The sequence below is a fragment of the Saccostrea cucullata genome, unplaced genomic scaffold (genome assembly GCF_032062105.1).
Source record: "Saccostrea cucullata isolate Sc308-1 unplaced genomic scaffold, CSIRO_AGI_Scuc_v1 ctg65, whole genome shotgun sequence".
Classification (NCBI taxonomy): Eukaryota; Metazoa; Mollusca; class Bivalvia; order Ostreida; family Ostreidae; genus Saccostrea; species Saccostrea cuccullata.
This window is the reverse complement of record NW_026938807.1, coordinates 19,054-38,700: the sequence shown is the minus strand read 5'-3', so window position 1 is coordinate 38,700 and position 19,647 is coordinate 19,054. Positions and strand designations below refer to the sequence as shown.

Here is a 19,647-nt window from a genome sequence, read left to right as displayed (position 1 = left end):
TGGCAAATGGAATGTAAACACTAAAACAGAAAATCATTTAATTTCTTTTTACTAAAAAAAAACAAAACAAAAAAATGCCTCGATACGGACAGCTTGTCATGGGTCCAGCAGGTAGTGGAAAGGTAACATATTTTTTATCGTAGGAGATACCCTACATCTGTCAAAGTTCAGAAATTATGAACATGATGAAAGGAAAAACAACTACCTAATAGGCTAATTTTTGTTTCTCTCTTTCAGTGATAATCTTGTTGGACTGACCATTTCAGAATAACTAATCTCAAGAACGTTTTCTTTCAGTCTACTTACTGCAGCAATATGGTGAAGCATGCTGAAATGCTGAGGAGAACAATTCATGTGGTGAATCTGGACCCTGCAGCTGAACATTTTGATTACCCTGTACTTGCAGGTACAATAATTGATTTATTATACATTAATGTTTACTGATGAAGGACCAGGGGCTGACAAATAGATTTTTCAAGCACTTGCCCATGGGCAAGTGCATGGTCAAATTCCACTTGCCCTACTTCAATTTTTACTTGCCCAACCAGCACTTTATATTCATCATAATGAATTAATTTGTCTCTAAATCAAAAAAATTTGCAGCCTAGGATTGTTGTTTTGAATATTGGCGACATTTAAAACCACCTGCCATTAAGTACTAAGTACCATACAATCTGTTGATTGATTGTATGCTGTTTTACGTCCCGTTCGAGAATTTTCCACTCATATAGAGACGTAAAATTGCTATCATATTTCAGCTATAGTCATGATATCTGCTATTTGTTTAAAATAATGGTTTTGGACCTTTGTTTTTTCTTTTCTCATACCTGGTATGCTTAGACGGTTTTGTACTGAGTTTTTCACTAACATTGTTATGGACGATGTACTTATCATCGGCTTTCGATCGTTTTCTGCCTTATAACTGTCAAAACTTTCTTATATCTCCAATGCCAATTTGTCACTTTCAATTAAGTACAAATACATGTACTTAAAACTTTTGGTAAAACTTGTAATGAATTGCATAATGATGACACAATTAAACTGGTTCGCATACGAAGTGTAACAAACAAAGGGAGATAACTCTTACAACAAAATAATTTCAATTTCGTGGAAAACTATGACATTTTTATAAATATTTATTGATAGATTTTTTTTTAAAGTCACTTGCCCACGGGCATGTGCCTATTAAAAATTCACTTGCACACCTCTAAAATTCACTAGCTCTGGGCGTCGGGCAATGGGATTTGTCAGTCCCTAATGCAGTACATTATTTTTCTAAAACATCTGCATTTTATGGTTGCAAGTATCATTCTCAGTTAAATTGTTTCTTTGTATTTATTTGATGTACCAGTGATGTATCATATTGTTAAACTGTCCTTAGATATCAGAGAACTCATACACCTAGATGATGCCATGGAAGATGAATCATTGAGATTTGGTCCAAATGGAGGCCTTGTATTTTGTATGGAGTGGGTATAATTTTTTTTAAATTAAAGTAAAAATTTTAAAATCTATTTTATTTTTATTTGAAAATAAAAAATAGACATACATGATAGTAATAAACTGATCTAGTAAGAGCAGGGTTTATGTGTTTTACAAAGATGTTAACATAATTTTGTTTTGAATAACTTGATAAGCTTTATTTTCACTAATTACAAACAATAATATTGACTATCTCTTCCAAGGTATTTATCGCAGAACTTTGACTGGCTACAAGAACAACTAGAAGAAGTAGAAGATGACTATATTTTATTTGACTGCCCTGGTGAGATTTACATGTAGAGACATTGCAGATCTTATGATATACAAATGTAAACAATAATATCAAATTGCTTACAGCACAACAAATTAACCAATTTAAAAAAAAATTATTTTATTTACAATGCAAGTTAACAATGCAAAATAATTTGTGAATAAAATAATTTTATGAAGGGAAAAATTACATTTTGCATCCAGACTTTTACCAATGTATTTAGGACTTGCTCACAAGCCATACATAAAGTATTGAACCAAATTTAACTCCAAAATATCCAACCTGTACGAAGAACTAAGCAGTGTCTAAGCAATCAGACTACTGAACTATAGCCTAGACCTGACCTATAGCCTTGACTGATCACTGATGCCTTGTATATTTAACTAATACTTTTATCTAGTACTTCAGGCAATTATCTAATAATTTAAACTAGTGCTTCAGACAATTCATTAATCATTTAGAAACTTACCTGGTCTTAAAGAAAAGAACATACATTTCACATGTCCTGTAGACTAGTGCTTAGTCATTTCACTAGTCCCTATTTTTAAACTGGTGCTTGATAAATATCATTTCTTGTAAAATGTATATATTTATATGTGCGTGCAAAATGTTTGTTTTGTTTTTTGCTGATTTCCCCCCTTGTTTGTAAAACTTATTTTTTTGTCATTTACTATTGAATAAATGACATTTTCATTCTCATATATATTTGTCCTGTCGTATTTGAAATAGAATTCTGAGCAAAACAAAGCTGCAGTGAGCTGCATGTATCTAGGAAATAGTGAGAGACATAAATGTTATTGTTGTAATCTGCACCATAAATAGTAAATTTCCCAGTTTTGATAATTTTTGTGTTTACTGAATTGTAGGTCAAATAGAGCTCTATACACATATCCCTGTGATGCGACAGCTAGTAGAGACTCTCCAGAAATGGGACTTTCGGATCTGTGGTGTGTTTTTAGTGGACTCTCAGTTTATGATTGAGCCATCCAAGTTTATTTCAGGAATTTTAACTGCATTATCTACCATGGTGAATCTAGAGATACCACATGTCAATGTTATGACAAAGATAGATCTTCTCAGCAAAAAGGCCAAAAAAGAATTAGAGAGGTAAGGCATGAACATATAAAACTAGAATTTAGTATGCAGTAGATAACTATTTTTGCAAAGTCTTATGTTAGCTTAAAGGAAAATTCTGGCCATTAAATTCACAATTTCCAATGAACAAGTTTAAATGATTTTTTTCTTTATAGCTGAAAATTTAAATTTCCCAAATTATAAAATGCAATTGTCCATTCATGAACAAGTGTGATTATCAAATTCATTTGCATTCCATTTTAATGCACAGGTATTTAGAGCCAGAATTACCTGTATTGCTTGCAGAGGAATTTGACGACAGCAGACTAAGTAAAAAATTCAAGAAACTGAACAGCTCCATTGCCAAAATGGTAATTATTTTCAAAATTTAACTGGTGACCTTTACAATTTATTGCATTACAGATCTTATTTAGGAAGCTTATTTTTTTCACAATTTTTTAATCCTGACCCAGCTCTGACAGCCCTAACTTTCTTTTATCTAGATAGATGACTACAGTTTGGTGAAATTCCTGCCAATGGACATCAGTGAAGAAGATACCATTAATGATATTCTGATTCAAATAGACACAGCCATTCAGTATGGAGAAGATTTTGAACCTAAGGAAATACCTGTGAGTATTTGAGCTGTCTTGTTATGAAGTAAACTAATTATATTGGCTGCTTTAGACCCTTCAACCTTAAAGTCTAATATGCTGCATGTAAAGGACATGAAATCGGCAGCTTTCATTTTCCATAAAATCAATGGCCAATAATAAAGAGCAGTGGATATTAGGGTCAATGACTAGTGAATATTGAACTGATGAGTGTTGATACTAATATAGCTAACTAGTACTGATAAGGAGTGATATTGCACTGTCTAATTGCTATAACTGATAAGTGGTGATATTGGACCGATCACTAGCAATATGACTGTGTTTTATACTGATGCACCAGTGATAAATAATATAGGACTAGTAAAAATAGATTTGATTACTAGTGATATTGGACTGATGACTATTGAATGAGAAATACGCTTTGATGTAGTACATGTACTTATTATGTTCCCCAAACGGAGTTTGGGAACATATTATTATTGTTTTTACTCTGTTTCTTACTATTATTATGTTCCCCAAACGAAGTTGGGGAACATATTGTTTTTACTCTGTTTCTTCTTATTATTATTAAGGTCTTCCGTCTCCAACGGAAGACCTTCTTGTTATTCTTCGGTTTCTTTTTCCCTATTATTATTATTAAGGTCTTCCGTCTTCAAGGAAGACCTTATAGTGATTGTATTGTTTCTTATTATTCTTATTATTCTTTTTTTTGACAAAATTTTGTGCAGGCGATTTCTTGAAAACTATTCAGCGGTTTTTCATAAAACTTTCACAAAATATGTGTTATTATATGAAGTTGTTACATCCGAAGAAAAATTTGGAAAATTCGCTTCTGGTGCCAAGTTATGGACAATTTCCTGATTTTAAAATGCGATTTTGTCGCGCACTTTTATCGAAAATGGCTGATGATATGAACTGGAGACTTATTGGAGATGATAGATCATGACTTTCTGGTTTGCAGAATTACCTTTTCGTGCGTCGTCAGTACTTCCGGTCGTTACGAGATGCAAATTGAAAAAAATCGTATTTTCTAACTTTTTTGTTTTTCAGTATTTTTCATTTATTTTTTGTATGTAAATAGAAACCCTTCTAATAATGCCTACTATATAATTTGTTTGAATGCTGATAAATCTAAACTCCAGATATTAAAAATCTGAAGCGGGTCCAAAATGGCGGCTGTGTATGTCAACGCCGACATTTCGCAATAGGGGTTTACGGAGGCAGCTGAGCGTTTGCTTGAACGAAAGTAACATAAAGATAAATGAAATGTAAATGAATACTTGGATTGTCACGTCGTAGTTACGTTGCAGCTCTGTGTCAAACTAACATCTTCTATAATTGGTTTTGGCTGGTTCTCGAAGTAGAAAAAGAAAAAACTAAATGTGCAAATGAAATTCGATACCTAATATCTTTTGTGCTCCACGGAAAAACAGATCTTAAATCATACCTATAAATTTTACTTTTTCAAAAAATAATATCAATTATGTCAATATCAATATCAAATATAAATCTCAACCACTGTTTTTTCTATGCACAATTGTGTCATATTAAACTAACAATAAGACAAAAATAAGAAAACAATTTTTTTTAAAGATCGCTTCATGGACTTTATTTTAGCATTCTTGTCTCCAAGACCTGATTCAAGTTATTGCATAAATGATATCTGATTCCTTGACCGTCGTAAATGTAGGGAGAGCCATGTTTTTCGGCGAAACGTTTCAACCTTTTTCGATTAACTAATCGGGATAGTTCACTTTGGGGATAAACAGGAAATTGAAAAAAAAATTAAAAATTTATAACTGTTTCATCGCTTTAGTGTTACATGCATATATACGTACAATATGGAATTTATAAAATGTGTTACATGTAAATATACTTTCTAAACTTCGAAACGTAGGCTATAAAAACGTTTTTTTTTTATTTCATTGAAGCTACCACACCTGTTTAATAGAACATTCCAAAGAAAAGGTGCGAAGATTAACTCGTGGCATTTGGCGCTAAATTTTGAATAGTGACCCGCCTTTAAAAATTTTAAGAGAGAAGCACTGTTTCGTGAATCACATATATACAAGTAGATTTAGAGTAGAGGTCACAATAGCGTAATATTTTGAGCGTTGGAATTTCATGCTGGCGACTTGCGTTCAATCCCCCTTGTGTGCAAATATTTTGTTTTGTTTTGTTTTTTTCTCTTTTTACATTTTCAGCTCCATTTTACGTTTTCTTTCCGGAATCGGACGGAAGACCTCTCGTTGCTCGCAACGAGTTTCATATCTAGTTAAGGTCTTCCGTTTCCAACGGAAGACCTTATTGTTTTCGTTCGGTTTCTTTTTCCCTATCATTATTATTATAATTTTTCCAACCGATTTTGTGCACGCAATTTCTCAGAAACGGCTTGGTCGATTTACATGAAATTTTTACACGTAATAGATCATTAAAAGATCTTGATAGGTTTTTAAGCGTTTTTATGACGTCACTTCCGGTCGTGAGATAATGAGAATTTTCTGATTTTAAAATGCAATTTTGTCTTGATTTAGTAGCGAAAACTGCTTAAGATATGAACTGAAGATTACTTGGAGACGATAGATCATGATTTATAGCGTTGCAGAATCGCCTTTTCGTGCGTCGTCAGTACTTCCGGTCGACACCGCAAGCGAATTTAAAAAACGCAATTTTTCAACTTTTCTTTTTTTAATATGTTTGTTCTGATTTGAATAGAGACCCTTTTGCAGAAGCGAAATATGTAATTTGTTTGAAAATCGAAAAAGCCAATCTCGAGATATTAGCATTTGAAAACGCGAAGCGGCGATCCGAATGGCCGAATGGTTAGCGCGTTGGATTGTCACGCGGGCGACCCGGGTTCGATCCCCCGTATGACCAAAAAATTTTATCGTTTTTTCTGCTCGATTTTTCAATATTTTTTAATTTTAGACCATTTGGAACAATATTTTATAAACTTTTAGGCATATCTTACGTAATTAGGGGTCACAAGGGGCCAGAATCTCAAATCTTTGACACTTTATATCTCGAAAAGGTGGAATATTTTGATAAGCAATATTGAATAAAAGATGTTCAGAATAATGTTTTAAACAATATGCATACTTTGAATTTTTGTAAAACGGTCCCATTAGGGACTTGTAGGAGTGGCCCCTAAATATTTCTATGTAGCATATCTCCACAACGAATAGAAATCTCTGAATAAGTGTTGAACAAAAAATCTTCAAAATCACAAGACCTTTCATTTGATGTCAAGAAAATGGGGCTGACCCCTCAAATTAGGGGCTCAGAGGGGCCAAAAGTCTTATATCTATAACACTCTAACGATCAATATTTTGTTATACATTACTGAAGCAAAAGTGTTCATCTTAACGATTTTCAACAATATTTTATGATATTTTAATAATATATTACGTAATTAGGGGTCACAAGGGGCCAGAATGTCACATCTTTGACGTTTTATATCTCAAAAAGGGGGAATATTTTGATAAGCAATATTGAACAAAAGATGGTCAGAATAATGTTCTAAACAATATTCATACTTTGAATTTTTGTAAAAGGGCCCCATTAAGGACTTGTAGGAGTGGCCCCTAAATATTTCCACTTAACATATCTCCACAACGAAAAGAAATCTCTGAAAAATTGTTGAACAAAAAACTTCAAAATCACAAGACCTTTCATTTAATATCAAGAAAAAGGGGCTGACCCCTCAAATTAGGGGCTCAGAGGGGCCAAAAGTCTTTTACCTATAACTCTCTAATGATCAATATTTTGTTATACATTACTGAGGCCAAAGTATTCATCTTAACGATTTGCAGCAACATACAATAATATATTTTTATCATATGTTACGTAATTAGGGGTCGGAAGGGACCAAAATGTTATAATTTTTTTGCTTTATGACTGAAAAAGGGGGAGTATGTTCATAAGCCTTATCAAACAAAAGATGTTCAGAATATCGTGATAAAAATGAGAAACTTTAACTAGGGAAAGCTCAATGTCATTCTCTTAAACAAATATCTCAGTCAAAATCACATCTCATCTTATCTAGAAATTCAACGGAAGACCTACTCGTTGCTCGCAACGAGATATCATCTAGTTAAGGTCTTCCGTCTTCAGCGGAAGACCTTCTTGTTATTCTTAGGTTTCTTTTCCACTATTTAAGGTCTTCCGTCTTCAGCGGAAGACCTTCTTGTTATTCTTCGGTTTCTTTTTCACTTTTTTTCTTACCTATTATTATTCTTTTTTTTCTTACCGATTTTGTGCACGCGATTTCTCGAAAACGGCTCGATGGATTTTAATGAAACTTTCAGGACTCATGTAACATTACTTGAACTTGATTCATTTTTTTCCGTTTTGATGACGTCACTTCCGGTCCGGAAATATTGTCAATTTTATGATTTTTGAAGGGTTGTGTTGTCCGCGAATGTTCTAAAAAATGGCTAAAAAATAGAAAGGTGAAAATTTCAGGGATGATAGTCCTAAGTCTGTAGATGTGCAAAATGTATTTCATTTTTATCGGAAGTGCCGCCCGTCGGCGCTCGCTATGGCCCGAAAATTGTCCTATCGCGAATTTCAAAATTTTTACCACTTTTTCTACGATATCTTTTTACCTGGAAATATTTTGTTAAAACATATAGAGCAAAAGAAGTGTAGAATTTCAAGACCTTTCAAATGATATCTCGAAAAAGGGGCTGGCCCCTAAAATTAAGGGCTTAGAGGGGCCAAAAGTTTTTCTTTATATCTCAAAAAGTATTGGGAATTTGTAATACGTCAAAGAAGCAAAGTTGTTCAAAATGTCAAGCTTAATCTAATGGCATCATCAAAAAATGTCCGGCGACGTCACTTCCGGCCAAACCGGAAGTAGTCGGAAAATGCATATTTTTGCCGTTCTTAATAAGTTTTGGGTAACATCTGTCACTGGGAGCATAAAAACAAATTTTCTGTCCGTCGTCGTCACTTCCGGTCAAACCGGAAGTAGCAAAAAAGGCTTATTTTTGAACTAATAAGCATACATTTAGAGTATTAAAACCATTTTTGGGTTTTATTACACATTTTTGTAATAAATAAAAGTTACTTCCGGTCAAACAGGATGGAAGACCTACTCGTTGCTTTGCAACGAGCTTTGCTCTAGTTTTATTATTATTATTGTTTTTTTTTCTTACCGATTTTGTGCACGCGAGTTCTCGGAAACGGCTCGCTCGATTTTCATGAAACTTTCAGGACTGATAGAACATCAAACAAACCTGATATATAATTTTTTGTTTTGATGACGTCACTTCCGGTTTTGAGATTTTTGCGATTTAGTGATTTTCAAGGGGTCATTTTGTCCGCGAGTTTTCTCAAAAACAGCTTAGGATAGAAACTTGAATTTTTCGGCAATGATAGAGCAATATATGTAGATGTGACACACGTATTTCATTTTCATCGGAAGTGTTGCAGGCCGACGCTTGCTACGTTCCGAAAAAGGGCATGTGGAGAATTTTAAAATTTCTAACACTTTTTCTTCGATATCTTTTCACCTACAAATATTTTGTTAAAACATATAGAACAAAAGTTGTAGAGAATGTAACGATCTTTCTAAAAATATCAACAGAAAGGGACTGGCCCCTATAATAAAGGGCCAAAAGGGGCCGAAAGTTTTTCCTTAATATCTCAAAAAGTATCGAGAATTTGTAACATGTCAAAGAAGCAAAGTTGTTTAAAAAATCAAGCTTCATCTAATGGCGTCGTCAAAATAAGTCCGGCGACGTCACTTCCGCTCAAACCGGAAGTAGTAAAAAATTGCATATTTTTGCCTTTCTTGAAAGGTTTTGGGGTAACATATGTCACTGGAGGCTTAAATCTTAATTTTCCGTCCGTCGACGTCACTTCCGGTCAAACCGGAAGTAGCCAAAAATAGCTTATTTTGAAGGTTTTGATGCAAAATTGAAATTATAAAGTCGCTAGAGATTACTTATCTCATTGCATTCTTATGTTGACGTCACTTCCGGTCAAAACCGGACGGAAGACCTTCTCGTTGCTTTGCAACGAGCTTTGCTCTATTTATTATTATTATTCTTCCAACCGATTTTGTGCAAGCGATTTCTCAGAGATGGCTCGTCCGATTTCTATCAAACTTTCAGATCTGAAAGATATTCAATTGATCTTGATAGGTTTTTTTCCTTTTTGATTATCCCACTTCCGGTCGTGAGATATGGACGATTTTCTGATTTTCAGAGGGTCGGCTTGTCCGGGAAACTCCTCCAAAACGACTGAAGATATGGACTTAAGATTTTCAGGAAATATAGAGAAAGGTCTGTTGAGTTGTAATTGGGTCTCCAAATCTTTCTAGCTCAAAAGGCACCGGAGTTCGGTAGGGCCGAAAAAATATCTCAGAAATATCTCACAAAATTTGACGCATTTTGTCTCGTATCTTCACACCTGTTCATAATTTGTTAAAGCATATTGAAGACAAAATGTGCAACATCGCAAGACCTTTCATTTGATATCAAAAAAATAGGGCTGACCCTTCAAATTAGGGGCTCAGAGGGGCCAAAAGTCTTTTATCTATAACTCTCTAATGATCAATATTTTGTTATACATTACTGCAGCAAAAGTATTTACCTTAACGATTTGCAACAATATATGATACAATTTTGATCATAATGTTACGTAATTAGGAGTCACAGGGGGCCAGGATGTCAAATCTTAGACGCTTTATATCTCGAAAAGGGGGGATATTTTGATAAGCAATATTGAACAAAAGATGATCAGAATAATGTTCTAAACAATATGCATACTTCGAATTTTTGTAAAATGGCCCCATTAAGGACTTGTAGGAGTGGCCCCTAAATATTTCCATTTAGCATATCTCCACAACGCATAGAAATCTCTGAATAAGTGTTGAACAAAAAAACTTCAAAATCACAAGACCTTTCATTTGATGTCAATAAAATGGGGCTGACCCCTCAAATTAGGGGCTCAGAGGGGCCAAAAGTCTTTTATCTATAACTCTCTAATGATCAATATTTTGTTATACATTACTGAAGCAAAAGTATTTATCTTAACGATTTGCAACAATATATGATACAATTTTGATCATATGTTCCGTAATTAGGGGTCACAAGGGGCCAGAATGTCAAATCTTAGACGCTTTATATCTCGAAAAGGGGGGATATTTTGATAAGCAATATTGAACAAAAGATGGTCAGAATAATATTCTAAACAATATGCATACTTCGAATTTTTGTAAAACGGCCCCATTAAGGACTTGTAGGAGCGGCCCCTAAACATTTCCATTTAGCATATCTCCACAACGCATAGAAATCTCTGAATAAGTGTTGAACAAAAAATCTTCAAAATCACAAGACTTTTCAAATGATATCAAGAAAATAGGGCTGACCCCTCAAAATAGGGGCTCAGAGGGGCCAAAAGTCTTTTATCTATAACTCTCAAATGATCAATATTTTGTTATACATTACTGAAGCAAAAGTATTTATCTTAACGATTTGCAACAATATATGATACAATTTTGATCGTGTGTTACGTAATTAGGAGTCACAGGGGGCCAGAATATCAAATCTTTGACACTTTATATCTCGAAAAGGGGGGATATTTTGATAAGCAATATTGAACAAAAGATTGTCAGAAAAATGTTTTGAACAATATACATACTTTGAATATTTGTAAAACTGTCCAATTAAGGACTTGTAAGGGTGACCCCTAAATATGTATATGAAGCATATCTCCACAAGGAAAAGAAATCTCTGAATAGGTGTTGAACAAAAAGTCTTTAAAATCACAAGACCTTTCATTTGATATCGAGAAAATATGGGGCTGACTCCTTAAATTAGGGGCTTAGAGGGGTGAAAAGTCTTTCATCTTCAACTCTTTCATGATAAATATCTTTTGATAAGTATCCATTATGAGAAGCAAAGATATTTATCTTAACGATTTGCAACAATATATTATAAAATTTTGATCATATCCTAAGTTATACATGTAGGTGGTTGCAATGCCAAAATGATATATTTTTTATGCTTTACGTTTTGAAAAGAGGGAGTATTTTTAAAAGCCATATTGAACAAAAGATGTTCAGAATATCGTGATAAAAACAGAAACTTTAAAATTAATGGAGGAAAACTTAATTTCATTCTATTTTAACAAATATCTCAGTCAAATTCATATCTCATCTTATAGATAAATTCAACGGAAGACCTACTCGTTGCTCGCAACGAGATCTCATTTAGTTAAGGTCTTCCGTCTTCAGCGGAAGACCTTCTTGTTATTCTTCGGTTTCTTTTTCACTTTTTTTCTTACCTATTATTATTCTTTTTTTTCTTACCGATTTTGTGCACGCGATTTCTCGAAAACGGCTCGATGGATTTTAATGAAACTTTCAGGACTCATGTAACATTACTTGAACTTGATTCATTTTTTTTCGTTTTGATGACGTCACTTCCGGTCCGGAAATATTGGCGATTTTATTATTTTTGAAGAGTCAGGTTGTCCGCGAACGTTCTAAGAAATGGCTATAGATAGAAACGTCAAAATTTCAGGTATGATAGTCCTAAGTCTATAGATGTGCAAAATGTATTTTATTTTTATCGGAAGTGCCGCACGTTGGCGCTCGCTAGGGCTCGAAAATTGTCATATCACGAATTTCAAAATTTTTAACACCTTTTCTACGAGATCTTTTTACCTGGAAATATTTTGAGAAAACATATTAAACAACAAAAGTGTAGAATTCCAAGATCTTTCAAATGATATCTCGAAAAAAGGGCTGGCCCCTAAAATTAAGGGCTTAGAGGGGCCGTAAGTTTTTTTTTTATATCTCAAAAAGTATTGAGAATTTGTAATACGTCAAAGAAGCAAACTTGTTCAAAATGTCAAGTTCAATCTACTGGGGTCATCAAAATAGGTCCGGTGACGTCACTTCCGGCCAAACCGGAAGTAGTCGGAAAACGCGTATTTTTGCCATTCTTGACAAGTTTTTTGGTAACATATGTCATTGGAAGCCTAAAACCTAATTTCCATCCGTCGGTGGCACTTCCGGTCAAACCGGAAGTAGCCAAAAATAGCTTATTTTTGAAGGTTTTGACGCAAAGTTGATATTAAAAAGACAAAGGAGACGGCCTAGCTCATTTCTTTCTTTTGTTGATGTCACTTCCGGTCAAAACAGGACGGAAGACCTACTCGTTGCTTTGCAACGAGCTTTGCTCTAGTTAAGGTCTTCCGTCTTCAGCGGAAGACCTTATTGTTTTTCTTAGGTTTCTTTTCCACTATTTTTCTTATTAAGGTCTTCCGTCTTCAGCGGAAGACCTTCTTGTTATTCTTAGGTTTCTTTTCCACTATTTTTATTATTAAGGTCTTCCGTCTTCAGCGGAAGACCTTTCTGTTATTCTTAGGTTTCTTTTTCACTTTTATAATTGTTTTTTTTCTTACCGATTTTGTGCACGCGATTTCTCAAAAACGGCTTGATGGATTTTCATGAAACTTTCAGGACCCATGTATCATCACTTGAACCTTATGCGTTTTTTTTCTTTTTTGATGACGTCACTTCCGGTCTGAGATATTGCCGATTTTATGAATTTTAAAGGGTTGTGTTGTCCAGAGTTTTTCTGAAAAATGAGTTGAGATAGAAACATGAAACTTTCAGGCATGATAGACCTATGTCTGTAGATGTGCCTTTCGTATTTGGCTTTTTCCGGAAACGCCGTACGTCGGCGGTCGCTATCGTCCAAAAAATGGTCTATCATGAATTTGAAAAATTTAAACACTTTTTCAACAGTATCTTTTTACCTGTAAATATTTTATCAAAACATATAGAACATAAGTTGTTAAGAATGTCACGATCTTTGAACGGATATCAACAATAAGGGGTTGGCCCCTAAAATTAAGGGCCTAGAGGGGCCGAAAGTTTTTTCCTTATATCTCAAAACGTATTGAGAATTTGTAATACGTCAAAGAAGCAAAGTTGTTCAAAATGTCAAGATTAATGTATTGGGTCATCAAAAAACGTCCGGCGTCGTCACTTCCGGCCAAACCGGAAGTAGTCGGAAAATGCGTATTTTTGCCGTTCTTGACAAGTTTTTTAGTACATATGACTCTGGGAGCATAAAAATTAATTTTCCGTCCGTCGTCGTCACTTTCGATCAAACCGGAAGTACCAAAAAATTGATTATTTTTGCATTAATTAACATAGCTTTAGAGGATTCAAACCATTTTGGTGCGTTATTTCTCATTTTTGTTAAATATGAAAGCTACTTCCGGTCAAACAGGACGGAAGACCTACTCGTTGCTTTGCAACGAGCTTTGCTCTAGTTATTATTAATTATTGTTTTTTTTCTTACCGATTTTGTGTGCACGATTTCTCGGAAACGGCTGGTTCGATTTTGATAAAACTTTCAGGACTGATAGAACATCAAACAATCCTGATATATAATTTTTTGTTTTGATGACGTCACTTCCGGTTTTGAGATTTCAGCGATTTAGTGATTTTCAGGGGGTCTCATTGTCCATCATTTTTCTCGAAAATGCCTTAAGACAGAAACATGAGATTTTCAGCGATGATAGAGCAATGTGTGCTCTTTTGTCACACACCACTCTTTTTCTCCGGAAGTGCCGCACGGTGGCGCTCGCTACGGCTCGTAAAAAGTTCTATCAGGGACTTAGAAATTTTTGACACCTTTTCTGCAATATCTTTTTACATGTAAACATTTTGTAAAGACATATAGAACCAAACTTGTTGAGAATGTCACAATCTTTCGAAAGATATCAACGATAAGGGGCTGGCCCTTATAATAAAGGGCCAAAAAGGGCCAAAAGTTTTTCTTTGATATCTCAAAAAGTATTGAGAATTTGTAATACGTCAAAGAAGCAAAGTTGTTAAAAATGTTAAGCTCTATCTAATGGGCTCGTCAAAATTCGTCCGGCGACGTCACTTCCGGTCAAACCGGAAGTAGTCAAAAATTGCATATTTTTGCCGTTCTTGACAGGTTTTTGGGTTAAATATGTCATTGGAAGCTTAAATCTTAATTTACCGTCCGTCGACGTCACTTCCGGTCAAACCGGAAGTAGCCAAAAATGGCTTAATATTGCATTTATTAATTTAGATTTGGAGGATTAAACCATTTTTGAACTTTATTACTCTTTTTTTTTTAAATGAAAGTTACACATGCACTTCCGGTCAAGCAGGACGGAAGACCTACTCGTTGCTTTGCAACGAGCTCGGCTCTAGTTATTATTTTTTTTCTTACCGATTTTGTGCACGCGAGTTCTCGGAAACGGCTCAATGGATGTTCATGAAACTTTCAGGTCTGATAGAACATCAAAAAATCTAGAAATGACATTTTTTATTTTGATGACGTCACTTCCGGTTCGGAGATTTTCGCAATTTTGTCATTTTTAGAGGGTCACTTTGTCCGGCAATGTTCTCAAAAACCGTTGAAGATAGAAGTATGAAATTTTCAGTGATGATAGAGCAACCTTTGGAGAAGTGAATTCAGTATATCATTTTTACTGGAAGTACGAAGCGCCGACGCTCGATATGGCGCGAAAATAGTCCTATCAAGAATTTCAAAATTTTTGACACCTTTTCAAAGATAACTTTTTACCTAGAAATATTTTGTTAAGACATGTAGAACAAAAGAAGTGTAGAATTACACGATCTTTCAAATGATATCTCGAAAAAAGGGCTGGCCCCTAAAATGAAAGGCCTAGAGGGGCCGAAAGTATTTCCTTTATATCTCAAAAAGTATTGAGAATTTGTAATACGTCAAAGAAGCAAAGTTGTACAAAATGTCAAGCTTTATCTAATTTGGTCGTCGAAATACGTCCGGCGACGTCACTTCCGGTCAAACCGGAAGTAGTCAAAAATTGCATAATTTTGCTGTTCTTGACAGGTTTTTGGATATCATATGTCACTGGAAGCTTAAATTTTAATTTTCCGTCCGTCGACGGTACTTCCGGTCCAACCGGAAGTTGCCAAAAATGGCTTAATTTTGCAATAATTAACATAAATTTGGAGGATTAAACCATTTTTGGACTTCATTTGTCTTTTTTTCTTAAAAGAAAGTTACTTCCGGTCAAACAGGACGGAAGACCTACTCGTTGCTTTGCAACGAGCTCGGCTCTAGTTATTATTATTTTTCTTCTCGGGAAAATTTTGTCCGCGAATGATCTTGTAAAGTACACATCCGATTAAGGGGAAACCTTTTTAGGGTAAGTAGGCATGTTATGTAGATTTGTGGAATCAAGGTCATTTTGCGCGCACGTGCTTGCAAGAGCGCACGTGCAAAATTTGAAATGACCAATATATAATGGATATAACCGTAACTTTTCTATTTTTAGACGAAATGTTTTGAAACTCATAATGTAAGGATATATGAGTAGTATGCACAAGATGAAATGGTCAAAATAGCAAGATCGCACGTGCAAGCACGTGCGCTTCGCTCTGATTGGCTGAAACTAAAGTCTCAATATCTTTCTTGTTTTTTGATAAAATCATTTGAAATTTTGAACATAGTCATACATTTAATAGGGAGATCTACAGCCCGTAATAAAAGAAATATCGTGAAAGCATGTGCATGCACGTGTGCTTGCAAGAGCTCGCACGTGCAACACAAGAAATGTCCAATATAATTGATACAGACGTAACTATTTAAATTATTGATGATATGCTTTAAAACTCATATTAGAAGTATATATTAGAAGCATAGACAAGATGACATGGTCAAAAAAGCAAGATCTCACGCGCATGCACGTGCGCTTCGCTCTGATTGGCTGAAACTAAAGTCTCAATATCTTTCTTGTTTTTTGACGAAATCCTTTAAAATTTTAAATATAGGCATGCATTAGGATATCCTACAATAAGATATAAAGCAATTATTTTGAAAACGCGTGCATGCACGTGCGCTGCAATCTGATTGGCTTATGCTTTAAATAGCTATATCTCCCTTGGTTTTCAACCAAACAGGATGGGATTTGGAACATGGATAGATATAATGGACTTCTACAAAAAGACATGGTCACCATGCACATGCATACACGTGCATGTACGTGTGCTGCAATCTGATTGGCTGAAACTTTGAACAGCTATAACTCCCTTGGTTTTCAACCAAACGGGGTGGGATTTAGAACATAGATAGATGTAATAGACTTCTACAAGAAAGTATGGTTGCCATGCTCATGTGAGCATGTGCGTGCACGTGAAATGAGTAAAATCAAAAATACACTTGAATTAGCGTATTTTTTAATACGTTTGGATTAAATACTTTGATATTTAGTATATTAAAATCTATAGATTGTAAAGACAAGATTATATGGTCATTACGCACATGCATTCACAAGCGCATGCGTGCAATGCTAAAATTTGAATGAAATTGGTACACTTCTGGGTAAACGTTGTTAAAGTCTCAAATGCATAGAGTTTGTCTTATTTAATGAAGCCAAAAGGGAGTTGGGGAGCGTTTGGGGAAGATCTGTAACGGTCCCCGTTACAATTAGCACTAGTTCTTTTTTCTTCTTATTTCTTCTCCGGACTTTTTTGTCCGCGAGTGTTCTCAGAAACTGTTCACCCAACTGAGCTAAAACCTTTTTAGGGTTAATAGGTGTGTAGTGTAGGTGTGCGGAACGAAGGTCATTTTGCGCGCATACGCATGCACGTGCGTGCGCGTGATGAGTGAATTGACTTATATACTTAATATAGCTATTACTTTTACATTTTTTGATGAAATGATTTGAAACTCATTATATAATGATATATTAATACTGTAGATAATATGACACTGTCAAATTAGCACGAACTCACGCGCATGCACGTGCGCTTCGCTCTGATTGGCTGAAACAAAAATCTCAATATCTTTTCTGTTTTTTGACAAAATGCTATGAAATTTAAAATATATGTATACTTTAGTATGTCCTACAATATGATATATAACAATTGTCATGTAAACATGCACATGCACGTGCGCTGCAATCTGATTGGCTTAAAATTTAAATGGCTATAACTCCCTTGTTTTTCAACCAAACAGTATGGGATTTAGAACATAGACACACATAATGGACTCCTACAAGGAGGTATGGTCGTCATGCACATGCATGCACGTGCGTGCGCGTGTGCTTTGCTGTGATTGGCTGAAACAAAAATCGCAAAACCTTTTTTTTAATTTTTGACGAAATGCTTTGAAATTTTAAACATAGTCATGCACTAGGATGTCCTACAATATGATATATAACAACTGTCGTGAAAACATGCGCATGCACGTGCGCTGCAATCTGATTGGCTTAAACTTTAAATGGCTATAACTTCCTTGTTTTTCAACCAAACAGGATGGGATTTAAAACAAAGACAGACATAATGAACTCCTACAAGATGATATGGTCGTCATGAACATGCATGCACGTGTGCTCCGCTCTGATTGGCTGAAACAAAAATCGCAGTATCTTTTCTGTTTTTTGAAGAAAAGCTACGAAATTTAAAACACAGGCATACTTTTGGATGTCCTACATCAGATGGACTGTCAGATGATCAGTTATTGGACTGTTAGATAATCAGTTATTGGACTGTCAGATGGTCAGTTACTGTACTGTTAGATGATCAGTTATTGGACTGTCAGATGATCAGTTATTGAACTGTCAGATGATCAGTTACATGCATTGGTCTGTCAGATGATCTTTGTTAGATGAATAGTTAGATTAATAGTTATAGGACTGTCAGTTGATCAGTTATTGGATTGTCAGATAATCATTAAAATGACTGTATTGATGATTTGTGCCGTTGGTTTGATGCCTAGTTTTAATATTTTTATCATTTTATGATTAATTGTAGGATATGGTAGACCCTGAAGATGGACCTGACTGGGACAGCGGATTTGATGGATAACAGCATACTAGTGTTTTATGTGGATAACAACATACTTCAGTGTAGTGTTAAATGTGGTTGTGAGAATCATAGCAAATAATGACTATGTTATAGTTACACTCTCTCAACAATAGGTCTATGAACATAACCTTTACTTTTTTTCCAAGAGAAGGGTGAGAGATGGGATTTTGGAGGAAACTGACAAAATATACAGTGTATAAGTGAATAAAATTCATTATTGGTATTTTTTTTCTACATATTGCAACTCTGTTCTATGAAAGCCCATTGGACTCATTTTCGTAGGTGAAAAAAATATAATTTTCGCCTTATAACGCAAAACTTTCGCGATATAACGCGTAACTTTCGCGTTATAATGCAAAACTTTCGCGTTATAACTTATAACGCATGAATTTCGCGAGTAAATGCGAAACTTTGGCGTTGTAATGCATAACTTTTGCGATATAATGGGAAACTTTCGCGTTATAACGCGTAACTTTCCTGAATAAACGCGAAACTTTCAGTAACAGCGCGTAACTTTCACGTTATAACGCGTTACTTTTGCGAATAAATGCGAAACTTTCGCTATAACTCGTTACTTTCGCGAATAAACGTGAAACTTCTGCGTTATAGCGCGTAACTTTAGCGAATAAACGCGAAACTTACGCGTTATAACGCGAAAGTTTCGCGTTTTTTCGCAAAATTATATAGTAATGTTATTCAGGAACCTTGATCTTCACTGACAGATAAGAACATGAACGCTGACGGGAACTCTCATGAATTTATTTATAAAATATCATTTCCTCAGAAGATGTACTGGAGAAATGATGCGAGAATAGGATGGATTAGTCATTAGATATTTTTTTTTATTTCAAAACCCTACCAATTATAAGAAAATGAATTTTACTTTCTTGTAAATGTTTTTCAGTTGTTACATTCAAGAAATTCTTTAGACTGAGTATTTTATTTAAGGAAAATCTCCACTTGACACTTTTCTCAAGCAGACAAAATGTGAAGTAATATGGATTCAATAGCTAGAAAACTTAAAATTATAGCTTGTGATGGTCCAGGATCAAAATAGCCTTTTGCTTTTCATTGTAATGAATAAATAGATCACAAAATCAAAAGAAAATTAAGACTTATGCAAATGTCTTCGTTTTAAACAGCCAAAGTTTCGCGTTTATTCGCGAAAGTTACGCGTTGTATCGCGAAAGGTTCGCGTTATAACGCGAAAAATTTATTTTTTTTAATCTACGAAAATGAGCCCAATGGGTTTTCTTACTGTTAATATAAGTACTTATCTGAGAAACACAAAGTATATAAAAGGAGGAAATAGTTCATCTAAAATAGCAGTGTGTTCTGTTATTACT

General features: G+C 34.6%; 1 protein-coding gene across 1 annotated transcript; it reads left to right on the top strand.

Annotated features, from left to right (window-relative positions):
- Nucleotides 1–12: 12 nt before the first annotated feature.
- On the top strand, nt 13–19,626 carry LOC134251410 (GPN-loop GTPase 3-like). The gene is made up of 8 exons (XM_062733819.1): nt 13–122; nt 298–406; nt 1,382–1,469; nt 1,686–1,765; nt 2,620–2,860; nt 3,099–3,198; nt 3,331–3,459; nt 18,248–19,626. The coding sequence occupies exons 1-8, from the start codon at nt 75–77 to the stop codon at nt 18,299–18,301; spliced, it is 849 nt and encodes a 282-aa protein (XP_062589803.1). The 5' UTR covers nt 13–74; the 3' UTR covers nt 18,302–19,626.
- Nucleotides 19,627–19,647: the final 21 nt, after the last annotated feature.

Excerpts from the sequence above, each read along its gene's own strand:
- LOC134251410 (XM_062733819.1), top strand. The coding sequence starts at position 75 with ATGCCTCGATACGGACAGCTTGTCATGGGTCCAGCAGGTAGTGGAAAG. Across the intron at positions 407-1,381 it reads TGATTACCCTGTACTTGCAG|ATATCAGAGAACTCATACAC; the intron begins GTACAATAATTG and ends AACTGTCCTTAG. Across the intron at positions 1,766-2,619 it reads TATTTTATTTGACTGCCCTG|GTCAAATAGAGCTCTATACA; the intron begins GTGAGATTTACA and ends ACTGAATTGTAG.